Genomic DNA, 16,113 nt, shown 5'->3' with positions numbered 1-16,113 from the left:
AATATTAGTGAACGAGACCTGAAATGCTAATGGTTGATGGGCTGGTTTGGTGTTGTTAGAACGTGGGTTATTGATAATGGGCTTCTCAGTATTGCGGTCTAGCTATCTGGGTACCTGGGTTATACTGTCAGCTTCAGCATCATACACATAAGTGATGTCATCTATACGCAACCTGTCGACGTTAAGCTTGAATGACACATTCTTCTCTTTTGCAAAGGCGCGTAGCTTATTTCTTGCGGTCCGCGTTTGCCGTGAAAAATCTTCTCGAACCGCGAAATCAGTGTCCTTGAACAGTTTGCCTTTTTCCATTATTCGCTGTTTGTCCTTAAAAAATGCTAACTTAACAATAACGGGCCTGCATTTATCAGACTGATATTTTCCCAGGCGGTGAGCCCGCTCAATTTGGGATGGTGCAACCGACAATTTCAGATGTTGTGAGCACAGGTCTATTACCTTTTTTTCCGAGTCAGCCCATGATTCTAATGAAACGTCAGGAATGCCAAAGAAAAGCAGGTTGGAGCGCCGCATTCTGTTTTCAGTGTCTTCAAACCGCGAATCAATTTTCTTTAGGTGATGACTGATGCTTTCCGGTACCGTTTGTGATGCCTCTACTGCCACAGCGGTATTCTGGCCTTTCTTTGTTGATGCTATGTCAACTTCCACTTCTCGAATGCGGGCAGACAGCTGCTTTAGCTCAACGTCCACTGACGCTTGCCACTGTTTAAGAGCTTGAAGGTCAGCTTGAATGCTAGCCTGCCCTGCCTCGATCCTCTGTACGGTGGCCAGAACAGCTGCCAGTACCTCATCTACATTAGGTCCCGGATTAGACTCAACATCTCCGGACAGTAGCAAAAGAAGACAGCTCACACAAGAATCCGCTTTTTGTTTACACACTTCTAGAGCAAACACCAATTTGTCGGGGCACGACACTGCGAACAAACAACGGTTCGACGTTTTCAGGCAATAGCAGTGGTCAAAACGACTAACCTGGAAGTACACATGGCGTAAGTGCTCCATTCTTGAAGCCGTGTCGTGCCCCGAGGAAACATTGGCGGGCAGCAGTTTATGACGGCCGCCTCCCGCGCTGATTGTGACGTCAGTGATCGACGAGTACGGCTGTTGCCAGCCGTGAAATCGTTCCGTGACCAAGATTGGCGGTTGCGTCCAAAATTCGGGCTTGTCCGCTTGACACCCACGGTGAAGTGAGGCATCCTTGGAAGGGGTTAGTCCGGCGAGCAGCAAAGTGACCTGGAAGTACACATGGCGTAAGTCAACATGGCGTAAGTCAATACAACAAAAACAACGGCAAGAGTGTAGAGACAAATGATAAGACGAACAAATGACAGTAAACAGTTTCAAAAATAGGCAACTATCAGTTGGATAGACACAACCGCTGAGAAACCAAATTCCAGAAAAAAAGAACGACAGACAAATCATAGGTGTTTAACATACTGTATTCAACAGCGCTGTACGGTAAATTGTAAAGGATTTCTGAAAGATGTCAAGGCGTTCAAAGAAGCGGTTGTAACAATTCTGTATTCTGCGCACAGGAGAATGATTGGAGTTGCGCGCAGCGGTCAAGAACGGGCGATGCGACCTGGTGGGCCTTTGTGGTACACTAAACTCTAAACAGTTAAGCAGGTCTGCGCAAGAAAGGTCACCATGAACAATTTTGTGAAGAAATGTAAGGTCTGCACGCATACGTCTGCAGTTCAAGGAAGGGATGGAAGGGACTATGGGTAAGTCAGAATCAGGATGAAAACTGTGATTGTGATGACGGTGCTTAAATATGGATAAAAACGTCTTCTGCACACGTTCTATTAATTCACTACTAGATTTGAAGATGCCGTTCCAGGCAACAGAAGCATATTCTAACTGTGGTATACATATTGCATTGTATAGCATTAGGAATGGATCTGGAGAAGAGAATTCCTTTGTAATCCGACACACATTTCTAAGACTTCGGAGTGCTCGCCGGGTGATGAGCCTAATATGAGGAGAAAAAGAGAGGGTACTGTCGAAAAGCACCCCTAGGTCCCTAATCTCCTCAACCCTTTGCAGAGGAGCTCACTCAATACTGTAGGAAAACAGCAGACGGTGGGTTTTCCGGCTGTAGGTGACAACCTTTGTTTTAGTGGGGTTTAAAATTAGGCAGTTTTTCCTGCACCAGACCGATAATTCCGACACATCCCTCTGCAAGGCACAGCAGTCCTGAACACCGCTAATGTGCCTAAATAGTTTGACATCATCAGCATAGAGAGGAAAAGAAGAGTTTGTTAACACTGTTGACACATCATTGATAAAGACAGAAAATAATAATGGACCCAGCACGGAACCCTGGGGTACACCACTTGTTGCAGGGTAAACACTAGACTTTTTGTAGTTAACATCTACATAAAAGGACCGGTCAAGGAGATAGTTGGACAACAAGGCAACAAGGCTTGCGTCTACACCGGACTTAGCAAGCTTGTTAATTAATAACTGATGGTTCACCACATCAAACGCCTTACTGAGGTCAAAATAAATAACGTCCAACTGGCCGCTTTCACAAACTTGGGAGTAATAATAATAATAATAATAATAATAATAATAATAGTAATAATAATAATAACAATAATAATAATCAATCAATCAACCTTTATTTTCGGTGCCCAGGAACAACTCTAGAGTCTTGGTGCTGGCACACCATACAAAACGAAAAAAAAAACACACATTAAAATTAAGACGAGACAGCACACAAAAACAACCTGTATGACAAACAATAAAGTAAAAATAGTTACAGAAATCTTAAAAAGCAGAAAAAAGGAAAAAGAGAAAAAAAAAACAGAAAGTCAAAAAGGAAAAGACAGGCTTGGCGTTGCAAGCCATGACACTCGGCTAGCGAAACGTTCAATAGAGTTGAAAAATAGGAACTATACAAGCAAATATTGGATGAACATGACATAGAGTATACGTATAAATCCAAGGTTTTCTAACAACATGTTAGGAAGTTCCACAAAAAAAAAGACAGAAAAAGCTTCAGCGTTACCAATACTGACACTAAAACGTACAGATATTCAAGCAACACAAAACAAGGAAAACTGAAAAAAAAAGCAAGAATACAGTTTGCATATAACAAATACGGTACATAAATTTGGAATGACATAAAGGACTTAAGCTACAACAGTTTTCAACTCATTAGAGAACATAGTAAAAGAGCTTTGGAATATATCAAGACGAACTGAATATTCATTATATGAACATTGTATTCGGCTGATGGACGAGCGTCGGCTATTTAAAGCAGCTGGTCTGAAAGCTGGAAATTTCCTGAAAAGTTTATTTGGTAAATTGACATTGATTAGTGTAACCAAATCGTCACACGAAATATTACCATGGAGAAGTTTATAGAGAAAGATAATATCAGCTCGCATTCGTCGACACCAAAGGGAAGGAATGCTTTTCAAAAAAGACATGATGCCGTTTGAGTCTTCTTGCACATGACGGAAGCGGTGCTTAAAGATAGAAAGGAACTTATTTTGAACCCTTTCGATACGGTCACTATTGGACTTGCAAGTTCCATTCCAAACAACAGACCCATATTCGAGAAGAGGTAAGCAGAGAGCCGAATACAACTTTAAGAAAGGAAGCGGACCTTTAAACTCTCTAGAATACCTGCAAACAGCACCCAGACATCGAAGAGAGCGCCAGGTAATTTGTGTAATGTGGGAAGAGAAAGTCAGAGAAGAATGAAAAAGTACTCCCAAGTCCCGAATTTCGGTCACCCTCGGCAGTGCAGTGCCTGCAATTCTGTAAGAGTATTGCAGCTGTTGAGTTTTTCTACTATAGGAAACCGCTTTAGTTTTTGAAGGGTTCAAAATAAGGTCGTTGTTGGTGCACCAACGATGGAATGACACAATATCAGCCTGAAGGGAATCACAGTCCTGAACACTACGCACTTCTCTAAAGATTTTTATATCATGTGCATACAACAAAAAAGAAGAGTTTTGAATGGCAGAAGCAACATCGTTAATGAAAATGGAAAAAAGAAGGGGGCCCAGAACGGAGCCTTGTGGTACACCACTGGTTGCTTTGTACCTAAATGATGTTTGACCGTTAACACTTACATAGCAATATCGCTCCTTAAGATAGCAACGTATAAGACCCACCAAGGAAGCGTGTACATCTAACAGAGTGAGCTTGGCAAGCAATAACGAGTGGTTGACAACATCAAAGGCTTTGCTCATGTCACAGTAAACCACATCCAGCTGGCTTCTACCAACGATTGCTGGAACAGCCTGCTCCATGAAGCATACAAGGTTCGTGGAGGTTGAACGACCACGCATAAATCCATGTTGATTAGGAATGAGGACGTGTTTAAATGAGAAAGACAAGACCGTATGAAGAGATAGCTCGAAAATTTTAGAGGCAGAACAAATAATAATAATAATAGTAATAATAATCAACCTTTATTTTCAGTGCCCAGGAACAACCTAGGGTCTTGGTATTGGTACACCATATACAAAACATTCATAAAAACAAACTAAAATCGAGACGACACAACACACAAAACCATATGTATTACGGAAACAATAAAGTAAAAATAGTTACAGAAATCTCAGAAAACAAAGCAGCAAAAAAAAAGAAAAGTTCAAGGCACGTGAGAAATAGGAAATATACAAGCAAATACACAATGAACATGACAGAGATAGATAATACGCACAAAAAACGAAGGTTTTGTCACAAAATGTTGGGATGTTTCAAAATGGAAGGAAAGTTCAGCGTTACAAGCTCTGACACTCAAACGTACAGAAATTCAAGCAACACAAAACCAGGAAAAGTGAAAAACAAACAAGCAAGAACATGATTTGCATAAAATAAATACGGCGCATAAATTTGGAATGACATAAAGGAACTTAAGCTACAACAATTTTCAAGTCAGTAGAGAACAAAGAAAAAGAGCTCTGGAATACATCAAGACGATCGGAATATTCATTATATGCACATTGTATTCTGCAGATGGACGAGCGTCGTCTACTTAAAGCATCTGTTCTGAAAGCTCGAAATGTTCGGAAAAGTTTATTCGGCAAGTTGACATTGATACGTGTAACCAAGTCATCACACAAAATATTACCACGAAGAAGTTTATAAAGAAAGATAATATCGGCTCGCATTCGTCGACACCAAAGGGAAGAAATACTTTTCAGAAAAGACATAATGCCGTTTGCGTCTTTTTGCACATGACGGAAACGGTGCTAGGAACTTATTTTGAACCCTTTCGATACGGCCACTATTGGACTTGGAAGTTCCATTCCAAACAACAGGCCCGTATTCGAGAAGAGGTAAGCAGAGAGCCGAACACAACTTTAAGAAAGGAAGACGACCTTTAAACTCTCTAGAATACCTGCAAGCAGCACCCAGACATCGAAGAGAGCGTCGGGTAATTTGTGTAATGTGGGAAGAGAAAGTCAGAGAAGAATCAAAGAGTACTCCCAAGTCCCAAATTTCGGTCACCCTCGGCAGTGAAGTGCTTGCAATTTTATAAGAGTATTGAAGCTCTTGAGTTTTTCTACTATAGGAGACAACTTTCGTTATTGAGGGGTTCAAAATTAGGTCGGTTTTGGTTCACCAACGATGGAATGACACCATATTAGCCTGAAGAGAATTACAGTCCTGAACATTACGCACTTCTCTAAAGATTTTCATATCAGCATAAAACAAAAAAAAGAATTTTGAATGGCAGAAGCAACATCGTTAATGTAAATGGAAAAAATAAGGGGACCCAGAACGGAGCTCTGGGGTACGCCACTGGTTGCTTTGTACCTAAATGGTGTTTGACCGTTAACACTTACATAGCAATATCGCTCCTGGAGGTAGCAACGTATAAGACCCACCAACGAAGCGTGGACATCTAACAGAATGAGCTTGGCAAGCAATAACGAGTGGTTTACTACGTCAAACGCCTTGCTCATGTCACAATAGACAAAATCAAGCTGGCTTAATTAACGATTTCTGGTACAGCCTGCTTCATGAAGCACGCGAGGTTTGTAGAAGTTGAACGACCACGCATAAAGCCATGTTGATTAGGAATGAGGATGTGTTTAAGTGAGAAAGGCAATAACGTATGAAGAGATAACTCGAATATTTTAGAGGCAGAACGAAGGAGCGAGACTGGCCTATAGTTTATGGCGTCAGTTTTTGGGCCTGACTTGAAAGCAGGGAATACACGAGAGATTTTCCATGAGCGAGGGAACGTGCCAGACAGGAGACAGTTATTACATATTGAAGTGAACACAGGAACGAATATATTTTCACGTGTTTTTAGAATGGCAGCAGGAATACCATCTGGCCCACAAGAAAGCGAGGGCTTTAGCCACTTGATGCTGGTTCTCACGATGTTCTCATCCAGTTGGAAACAACCGGAGTTACCGCCCTTGTGGCAAGGGACGCGGCCGCCATCACTACTACCGCTAGGCCCAAAAAAAAAAGAAAACTGACGAGCAAAGCATTCGGCCACCTCTGCAATCTCATCGCCACTGGAATTTAGTAGACGAATAGATTCTTTCGTTGTACTAGATCTGGAATGAATGTACTTCCAGAAGGCTCCCGGTTGATGAGTTTCTTTAGCTTCTACCGACGCTAGGTATAAAGTATGATCACGTTTGTGCAATATTTTACATAGGGCCCGTATGCGCCCGAATTTCTGAGCAAACTGGTTGGTACCATAGTGCTTCATCTTTCTGTGCGCACGTTTTTTGTTTATGGGCATCCCGCAATTCAGAAAAAAAACCAGTGTGTGAACTTGAACTTATTTGGTAAATATTGCGGGATGTATTTCGTCATACCCAAAAGCACAATCTCAGTAAAACAGTCAACTTGTTAATTGACATCACATGGTCAATGACTGTCGACCAAGGGGCAGCAGAAAAGTAGCCATATAGCCCAAAGTAATCTCCCGGGGCGAAAGCGAAGCGAGGTTGCGTGTTGCTGGAACTTACGGAATGGTGGAGCATTGTAGGAAGGCAGCAGGAAATAGAAAGAGGAGGATGAAATTTGTCGGGTATTACTAAAAAACAATCGGAGTGCAACACACTAACACCATTAAAGTTCTAAAAACACAGGTCCAGAATGTTTCCACTGCTGTTTTGTATGTGATTACGCTGTGTCATGGAAGTGAAAGAAGAAAAATCTAGTAATCTATTACCCTTCTGTTCAGTGTGGTGGTTATAGTGGGAACAGGTTAGCTGGCACCACTGAACGCCAGGAGCGTTAAAGTCTCCAAGGAGGAGGACCTTGCTGTTACAATGAGTGATAAGCTCCTGTTCAATGGAGGACATTAACTGATTGAACGCGTCAAGAGCTACATCAAGGGAATGTAAAAAACACAGTAATTTTCAGGTCTTCTCCGTACCCAGGAATGCACCGCGGTGTCTCGTGTCGCCGTGAGGGACGAGGCAGACTCCGATGTCCAAGCTATGTACAGTTTATGTACAGGAAATATTTACAAGGCATATACAACGGGAGCAGATGTAGCCCGCAGTGGGGCTTAGAAGTTTGCCGGTGTCTAGCCGGCGCAGGCGGGACTGTCCCCTTGACCTGCGGGAAGTTCAGAGCAAAAAGACCCCCATCCTCTCGCCGGGCTCGACATAAATACCCTCGGTGAGGGAAGGGGAAAGGTAAAAAAAAACAAGAAACGGCAAGGCCGGGTACAATACTCCCCGACCGAGCAAGGTGCGTTCGGAGAACCTCCACACGTAGTCGTCGCCGCCAAACTTGTCAAAGGGAGCGGCGCCCTTTTTGTCCCGCGCCGGACACGACCCTGCTCGTTTCCGTAGGCGCCATGCGTCGAGACGGCCTAATTGTCAGCGGCACTCCGAAGGGTGACGGCCGCCTCCGCGTGTCCGTCGCTGGGGGGGGCGCCCGCAGTGCGACGACCTCCCTGGTCAAACCTTACACCTCCCACACAAGATACATTTAATCCCACTAGATTAAATGGATTAGCAAAAAAAAAAGGGTTTGAGCCGCGCGGCCGACAAGTCAGAGACACGCAAAACTTCGCAAGCCGCGGATCAGGCCGGTGCACGCACCCTGCACCAAAACACGTCCATAGAACAGAGGCACATGCACACACCAACAAAACAAGCCGCGGGCACCAAGGTAGAAGATAAATTAAAATTGTCGTGCGACGCAAGGGTCCGCTCAAGGAATGTTCACCTCCGCTGATCGGTCAGACGCTGATACGTCAACCCGCGAAAACAAAAAAAAACATTCAACGGCAGTCATAGCCATCGGGACGCGATTGTTCATGGCACTGCGCAACACACACACGAAAGGGTTCGCAGGTACACGCATGCCCACTGGTGTCGTCCCCGCGGCCACACCTCTGCCCCAGCCCTATGCCACCTGAGCCGGCTGTTCCTCCCAGCATTCATTGGCCAAACGAGAAAGAGCATCAGCGTTTGCATGCGCGATGCCCTGGCGGTGCTGGATGGTTACATTGTAACGCTGGAGCGCTAAAGCCCAGCGGGTCAGTTTCGCCCCCTGGGGCACGCTGCTGGTTAGGTAGGAGAGCGGGTTATGATCGGTGACGACCTTCACTTGGGCACCAAAAACCCACGTCTCGAACTTCTTTAATCCCCAAATGACTGCAAATGCTTCCCGTTCAATGGTGGCCCACCGCGTCTGCGTTGGCGTGAACCGATGGCTCGCGAAGGCAATCGGAGCCTCAGAGCCGTCGTCGGCTATTTGCGCCAAACAGGCGCCTGCTGCAACAGCGGACGCATCAGTGGAAAGAACATAAGGTTTCGCCAGATCCGGGGTGGCAAGAGAGACAGCCTCACAAAGGGCTTGTTTCAGGGACCTGAACGCCTCGTCAGCTTCACTGCTCCAGGGAATTTGAGTAGGCACACTTTTGCCCGTCAATTGTGTCAGCGGCCGGGCTATCTCAGCGTACCTTGGGACATAGTTGCGGTAGTAGCCACAAAGGCCCAGGGCGCTCCTCAACTCCTTCTTGGTCTTTGGGGCCTGCAGGCCGTTAACGGCCTCTAGTTTCGCGGGGTCCGGCCCGTGCGTGCCGGAACCCACGACATGCCCCAAGTAGCGGATTGAGCGCTGAGCCACTTGACATTTTTCTATGTTCGCGTGTAGGCCTGCTGCCTGCAACGTCGAGAACACACGATGAAGGTGTTCAATGTGTTCATCGAGTGTCGCGCTGAACACGGCGATGTCATCTAGGTATGCGCACGCGTAGTGCTCGTGCCCGGACAGCACGTCATTCATGTTTCTCTGGAAAGTTGCAGCTGCGTTTTTTAGTCCAAACGGCATGACCTTCCACGCAAACTGACCTAGATGCGACACGAAGGCCGTTGCAAGCTGAGAATCGGTCGCCAGCGGCACCTGCCAGTAGCCCCGCCTTAGGTCGATGAGTGTGATGTATTTGGCCGATCCTACGCGCATTATGAGCTCCTGCGGGCAGCCAATAGGGAAAGCGTCAGTTTCCGTTAGCGCATTAAGCGCGCGGTAATCGATGCATAAGCGCACTGAGCCATCCTTTTTGGGCACGCAGACTATAGGATGGGCACACGAGCTCTCACAACGGTATATCAAACCTAGCTCGAGAAGTTCCTCTATTTGCTTGGTCACTTCGCCTTTGAGAGCCTCGGGGATCCTGTATGGGTGGCCGCGCTTGGGAGCGGCCCCCTCGAAGAGCTTGATGCCGTGCTCCCCCACGTTAGCGATTCCCTGTTTCTCCTCGAACAGGGCTTTGTGAATCTCAAAAACGCCTCGCACTCGAGCGGCTGTCGCGTCGTCCAGATGCGCGGTTTTTTCCAGCGCGAGACCGACGTTTGCCTGCTCCGGTTTTACGGTTCGCGGTGTATATTCCACATCCCCAAAGTCAGAGTCGTCGTGGAACATAACGCTTAACGCAGCCACCTCACGCAGGTACGGACGCAGTCTGTTCGCGTGCACGAGTAAACGTCGACCCTCTCGGGTTTGTACGTAATACGAGTGTTCGCGGTACCTTCCCTTGACGGTGTAAGGCCCTAGCCACTTGGGGAACATTTTTCCCGGCCGTTTATCGTCAAAGACTAGCACTGTATCCCCTTCGCTGAAAGTTTTGACTGTCGCGTGCTACAACTCTTGTTTTTTGCTTGCGGTTAGCTCAGCGACGTCAGCCGCAAGTTCAAGTTGTTCTTTGAGCTGTCTGAGGTAATCAGCAGGGGCTTCCGCTAACTCAGCTGGCATTTCGGTCTCCCCTGCCCAACTACCCTTGAGTATCGCAAGCGGTCCCACCGGGTCGCGGCCGTACAGCATCCGGAACGGGGACACGCCGGTGGTGTCGTGGGGTACTTCCCGGTAGGCCCAGAGTAAAAAGGGGACGAACCTGTCCCAATTTCTGGCGTCTTTCACGATCACATGGAAAAGCATGTTCTTAAAGACTCTGTTCCACCTTTCGACCGAGCCGTTGCTTTCCGGGTGGTCGGGAGTCGAGAAACGCGGAGAGCAACCTAGCTTCGCGAGGAATTCGCTCGTCAGCGCGGCTGTAAAGTTGGTGCCGCAGTCCGAGCACACCACTTCGGGTATTCCCGTGCGGCTAAACACGGAAAGCAGTGCCTCGCAAGTGGCTTTGGCCGTTAGCGACCTCAGGCAAACCACCTCCGGCCATCGGGTGCACAGGTCTATTATGCAAAGCGCATACCGATGCCCTCGCGCAGACGGGGGGTCAATAGGGCCGATCACGTCGATGTTGACTTTTTGAAAAGGCAACCTAGGTCGCGTCAATGGCGCTATGGGCACCCGTTCAGCCTGCCGCCTGTCCGATCGCACCTGACAACCGTGGCACCGACTGCAGTAGTCCCGAATGTCTGTCTCCATGTTCGGCCAGAAGAAGCTATGCCTGATACGCGCCTTGGTCTTGCGGAAGCCTAGATGACCGCCCCAGTACGATTCATGCGCGAGACGAAGCACGGCGCTGCGGCGCGATTCTGGTAGTACTAACTGCTGTACACTCCGCCCGAGCACCTTGTCTCTGTGGTAGAGCATCCCGTCTACGATGTGCATACCCGCCTTGCTTCTCTCGGCGTCTACCCAAGCCTTGCGTAGCGACTCGTCGTGCAGTTGTTCGACACGGAACTTCTGGACGTCGCTGTTTGTGCCCGGTGCCGAATGCTCGCCGTCTTCTATACTACGGTTCTCGCTTCCGCTCGTCTCTCCTAATGGGGGCTCAACGTCGAGCGTGGGTTGGGAAGGCTGCGATTCTGGCGAACGGGGGCTCTCGCTCTCGGACGCGATTCGCTGGGCTCGTGTTTGTACGGCCTCTACGCGCGCAGCGCTGTCTGGCTCGCCCAGTGGCGTCTTCAGCTTCCCCCAGGTGTCCGCTGAGATCAAACAGTCGGTGTGCGTCAGCTTGTCGGTAAGCGCGCACATCACCGGCGTCGCGTCGTCAATCTCCTGAATGAGCGACTGCCCTCCGAACACTGCCAGCGGTACGACAACGAGTTTCGCTTTGACCTTTTCACCGAATGCCGACACGAGGTCAATGGTGCCGTGGGGGGTTACCAGATCGTACGGAACGCTGCCCTCCCGAAGAACTGTTATCTCGGCGCCAGTGTCGACGATCGCGTCAAACACCTTGTCTTTACAGCTCACCTTGACCGTGTGTAGTTTTGAGCGCGCGGGGACGAAAGCGTTCGCAGACACTCGCGCTGCTAATCTTTCGCCTGCGGGTGGGTCCCTCCCTTTGTCCACATTGTCTGGGCCCTCTCCATTGGCGTAAGGGCAACGGTCGACGGAGTGACGCCAATTTCCGCAGCGCCAGCAACCGCCCTGTCGGTATGGGGGTGTTTTACCATGCGTGGGGGGCTTGCCTTTTCCCTGCTTTGTGTCCCTTCCAGCCTTTTGTCTGCCCCCCTCCAGATCGGCTTTGTCGGAACTGCCGGACCTTCTACACGCGCTGCCTTCACCTGCTGCTTCCTCGAACGTTTGAAGCAGAGGGGCTAGCTCACTGGCCTTAAACCAATTTTCGCCTTCACGCAGTTTAACGTACTTGGCTGCCTCATCCGTTAGGACAGTTTTTATCTGGTCCGCTACGAGTAGATCAAGAAGCTGCTCGAAGGATGAGATTTTTCGCGCCTCCACATAAAAGTTGAGGTAGCTTTGCAGTCGCGTTGCGAATGACCTCCATGTCTCAGTCCGTCGCCTAGTGGCCGCAAGGAAGCGCCTTTGATACTCTGCCGCTGACAACTTCAACTCGTCAAGTACGATCTTCTTTAACGCGTCATAATCTCGGTGTTGGGACGGAGTCAGACGTGTTGACAAATATGCCACCCGCTCAGAAATCATAGGGAAAACAATCTGCCCCCACAACTCCTTTGGAACCTCATAAGCCTCCAGTGCGCTCTCCGCTGATTCGAACCAGATAGGCACTTCGCTGTCGGTTGGAAACTTGGGAAAGGTACCAGCTAGCAGTTTAGCATAATGCCTCAGACTCATGGGACTGCTCTGAGATTCCGCCTCGCTCACATCGTCTCGCACTCGTGACGCGGCGTCGCTCTTAGTTTGGGCGAGCAATACTTGCGCCTCTACGGTTTTCAGCTTCATCTCGGCCATTTTGAGTTGAAAATCCATCTGCTTATCGGTAAGAGGAATGACCGCTTCAGTGGAAGAAGCGGACGCTTCCTTGTTCTGGTCGTCACCGTTCTCCCCGTTCTCGTTCCCCATCTTTCTAGGACGTTTGTCAGGATTTAGGTGCGCAAAGCGTGTTTCCATCCAATTGGGCCGGCTCAGGCAACAAAGAGTGCGGCAGAAGTGCCAACCAGGGGACTCACCCGGAGCCGGTGGTGCCTAGTTGAATCGGTGGTGGTTGATCGCTCCGCGTTGTCGCTGGGTGGGCGTCGTTCTGCAGAAGATCTTGCCGCTCCGCCGCCGAGGGTGTGACGCTCGTGCCGTCTCTCTTCCTTGCCCCTTCGGTGGAGCCCGGGAGTTCTTTTGATGGACTCGAACTGCTGTGGATGACGACCCACCGACGATCTTGCTACTCGCCCCCGGAGGTGAAATGCTCGCGCCGACTCCCTGCGCTGTCTCCTGGTGAGGCTGGGGGGCTGTAGATTCGAGCCGTACGTGTGCTCCCCCGGAAGGAACGGCCGGGACTCTCTCGTTGAGCGCTGCTCCTCTCGTTCTCGTTGTCCTCGCAAGTGGACTCGAGCGTTTGGTGATTCCTGTTTTGTCGACTGCGCCAGTAATTTTCAGGTCTTCTCCGTACCCAGGAATGCACCGCGGTGTCTCGTGTCGCCGTGAGGGACGAGGCAGACTCCGATGTCCAAGCTATGTACAGTTTATGTACAGGAAATATTTACAAGGCATATACAACGGGAGCAGATGTAGCCCGCAGTGGGGCTTAGAAGTTTGCCGGTGTCTAGCCGGCGCAGGCGGGACTGTCCCCTTGACCTGCGGGAAGTTCAGAGCAAAAAGACCCCCATCCTCTCGCCGGGCTCGACATAAATACCCTCGGTGAGGGAAGGGGAAAGGTAAAAAAAAACAAGAAACGGCAAGGCCGGGTACAATACTCCCCGACCGAGCAAGGTGCGTTCGGAGAACCTCCACACGTAGTCGTCGCCGCCAAACTTGTCAAAGGGAGCGGCGCCCTTTTTGTCCCGCGCCGGACACGACCCTGCTCGTTTCCGTAGGCGCCATGCGTCGAGACGGCCTAATTGTCAGCGGCACTCCGAAGGGTGACGGCCGCCTCCGCGTGTCCGTCGCTGGGGGGGGCGCCCGCAGTGCGACGACCTCCCTGGTCAAACCTTACAAACACCAACTAGAAATTTTTCAGTTTTAGAGAGATGAATTTCAATCCATAAATACACATCTGTGGTCTCAATATCACTACGTAGCACACACAGGAGAGATTTGTCGACGGCAAGAAGGACCCCACCCCCTTTTTGCTAGTTCCCGTTAAGGCACGATCACTATGATATACATGGTAATTTTGAGGGAAATAATCAGTGGACAGGATATCAGGGCACAACCAAGTTTCAGAAATAGCTATTAAATAAAAATAAAAATAACCATAACCATAACAATAATCAAATAGGCACCTAATGAATTCTTGAGCCCGACAAATTCCTCCATAATTATGACAGCGCCGAAAAAAGTTGTTTCCTTTCAAACTCCGTGACTGACATCTGGGAACCGAGCCTTATTGACAGCTTCGACTGGGAAATGTTCTGTAAGAATGTGCGTGCTCTTTTTATTCATATCGTAACAAAATTGCCTGAATAATAAATTGAGCATGGGGTGTATTAGATGTAGTCGACTGCACAATAGAGCGGAAATTCAGCGTTCGCTTGCGTACATGACACCTCTTGGCAACTGTGAAGCTATTACACGACCACGACATCAGTAAACAGCGTATTCGCAAGTTGTCTGCCAAAAAAATCACCACCCAGAAGTTACGGAAGTCCAACAGTGAATGAATGAAATAAATGTTTATTTCCTAAAAAAAAACTAGCTGGACTTGGTCCTCGCAGGTCCGAGGCGGTAGGTCTCCTCGGTCCAGAAAACCTCCGCGGCGCTGGGTGCTGCTATCGCCCTATCCGCTAGACTTTTCTGGTTCACCGAATTTCGTCGACGAGCAGTGCCTTGAATTGAATGTTAACGTGCGCTGCATATTTGGACGAGGGATGAGGACAGTGAAAAAACAAAACTACCAACTGGTTTATTGAAAGCTGTATGGTTATTTATGAGGATGCGATGGTAAATGTACGTTCATAGATTAAACATGATATTTTCGTGCGCGTGCGCTTGTCTGCCCACTGTTCAGTGGGGCTGTCTTCACAGGTTGTACCTGATGTTCCGCTTGCCCGGCTTTGTTCATTGCAGACATCAACGAGTGCAAGGTCAACCTGCTGCTGTGCGAGAACGGCCTGTGCCGCAACACCCCGGGGAGCCACCAGTGCACGTGCCCGACCGGCTACAGGCACAACACTCACACCAGCGCCTGCGAAGGTGGTGGCACACCTACTATCCGATGCCAATTATAGCTGTGAACAGAAGCAGGAGATGGGTCTTCTGCTCTGCATAGCTACACCGCGCTCTTTTCGGTCCCAAACTACGGGCACAATTTTTACCCGTGTTTTGCGGTTTACTTGAGTTCTGCTTGCGGTTTAAAAACGCCTAACTTTTACAAGCTGTCGTTTTTCGTTCCAATGCCTAATGGTGGCATATCGACGGGAACTAACCAAGAACTTTTCTGTCCAGGGAGGCTTTTGGACGCCTGGAATTGCGAGTAATATCAACTGTGGCAACACTTTTTCACCACCCAGCTAACAAAGTGGGGCCATAGTTCATATTGAACACAATTTTGCGTTCTAAATCACCATCCAAAGCATCTGTGAGTCAAACGAGAACAATATTTTTTACTCACGAAGAGTGTGAACCATCTGCGCCGCCAAGACAGCATACAGGATCCACTTAAATAACTGGCGTATCCCACGCAGAGGCGGGAATCGATGTAACGCGAAGCTTTAATCATGGCATACGTGACTTAAAATCGACTGGCGTGTAACATTTTTTAGCGTTACTGTGCTTGGCGTAGTTGCTGATTATTCACAACGGTGAGCCGTGGCGAGTGCGTCGAGAAATACGAGACATGAGAAAAAAACGTTCAAAGTTTCAATATCCCTGGAAAAGACGCCATCAGCTCCAAGTGCAGATAACGTGATGCAAGCAGGACGTGGGGTTTCCCCAGGAGCGGGGTTTCCCAGGGCAGGAAATACGTCGCCTCTTTCATCGTTTGGAGAAGATGATAGCACAGCAGATTGCCTGCTGCTGCTACGTCAGGGCGGTTTACCCTGCCTGGTGCCTTGGCACGTGCTTTGCAGATGTGGACGAGTGCCTGAACTCTGGCAAGGACGTGTGCGTAGGCGGCACGTGCGTCAACACCCCTGGCAGCTACCACTGCGACTGTCCTCCCGGTACCACGCTGGACGCCTCGAGGCATGTCTGCATCGGTGAGACTCAATCGCCCAGGACGGCCACGCGCCTTACCCTTGACTCACCTCGCGTGTTCCCGTTAGTTGTTGCCTATTTTAACCCGTCGTGGGCAAGGACAGTTTCTATCCCGGCAGGCGAAACAAAGCT

At 48.8% G+C, this 16,113-nt stretch overlaps 1 protein-coding gene across 3 annotated transcripts in view; it reads left to right on the top strand.

The window, feature by feature from the left end:
- The window catches only part of LOC144170792 (fibrillin-1-like), a 167,399-nt gene that overhangs the window by 74,649 nt on the left and 76,637 nt on the right, over positions 1 to 16,113 (top strand). For all 3 annotated transcript variants that reach the window (XM_077700798.1, XM_077700799.1, XM_077700800.1), the window contains 2 exons: positions 14,854 to 14,979; positions 15,855 to 15,983. In XM_077700798.1, the coding sequence (XP_077556924.1) occupies positions 14,854 to 14,979; positions 15,855 to 15,983 (255 nt within the window). The remainder of the gene's footprint in view (positions 1 to 14,853; positions 14,980 to 15,854; positions 15,984 to 16,113) is intronic.

The sequence above is a fragment of the Haemaphysalis longicornis genome, unplaced genomic scaffold (genome assembly GCF_048455015.1).
Source record: "Haemaphysalis longicornis isolate Haplotype H1 unplaced genomic scaffold, Haemaphysalis longicornis Haplotype H1 scaffold_2, whole genome shotgun sequence".
Taxonomy (NCBI): domain Eukaryota; kingdom Metazoa; phylum Arthropoda; class Arachnida; order Ixodida; family Ixodidae; genus Haemaphysalis; species Haemaphysalis longicornis.
This window is presented reverse-complemented; position numbering and strand designations above follow the sequence as displayed.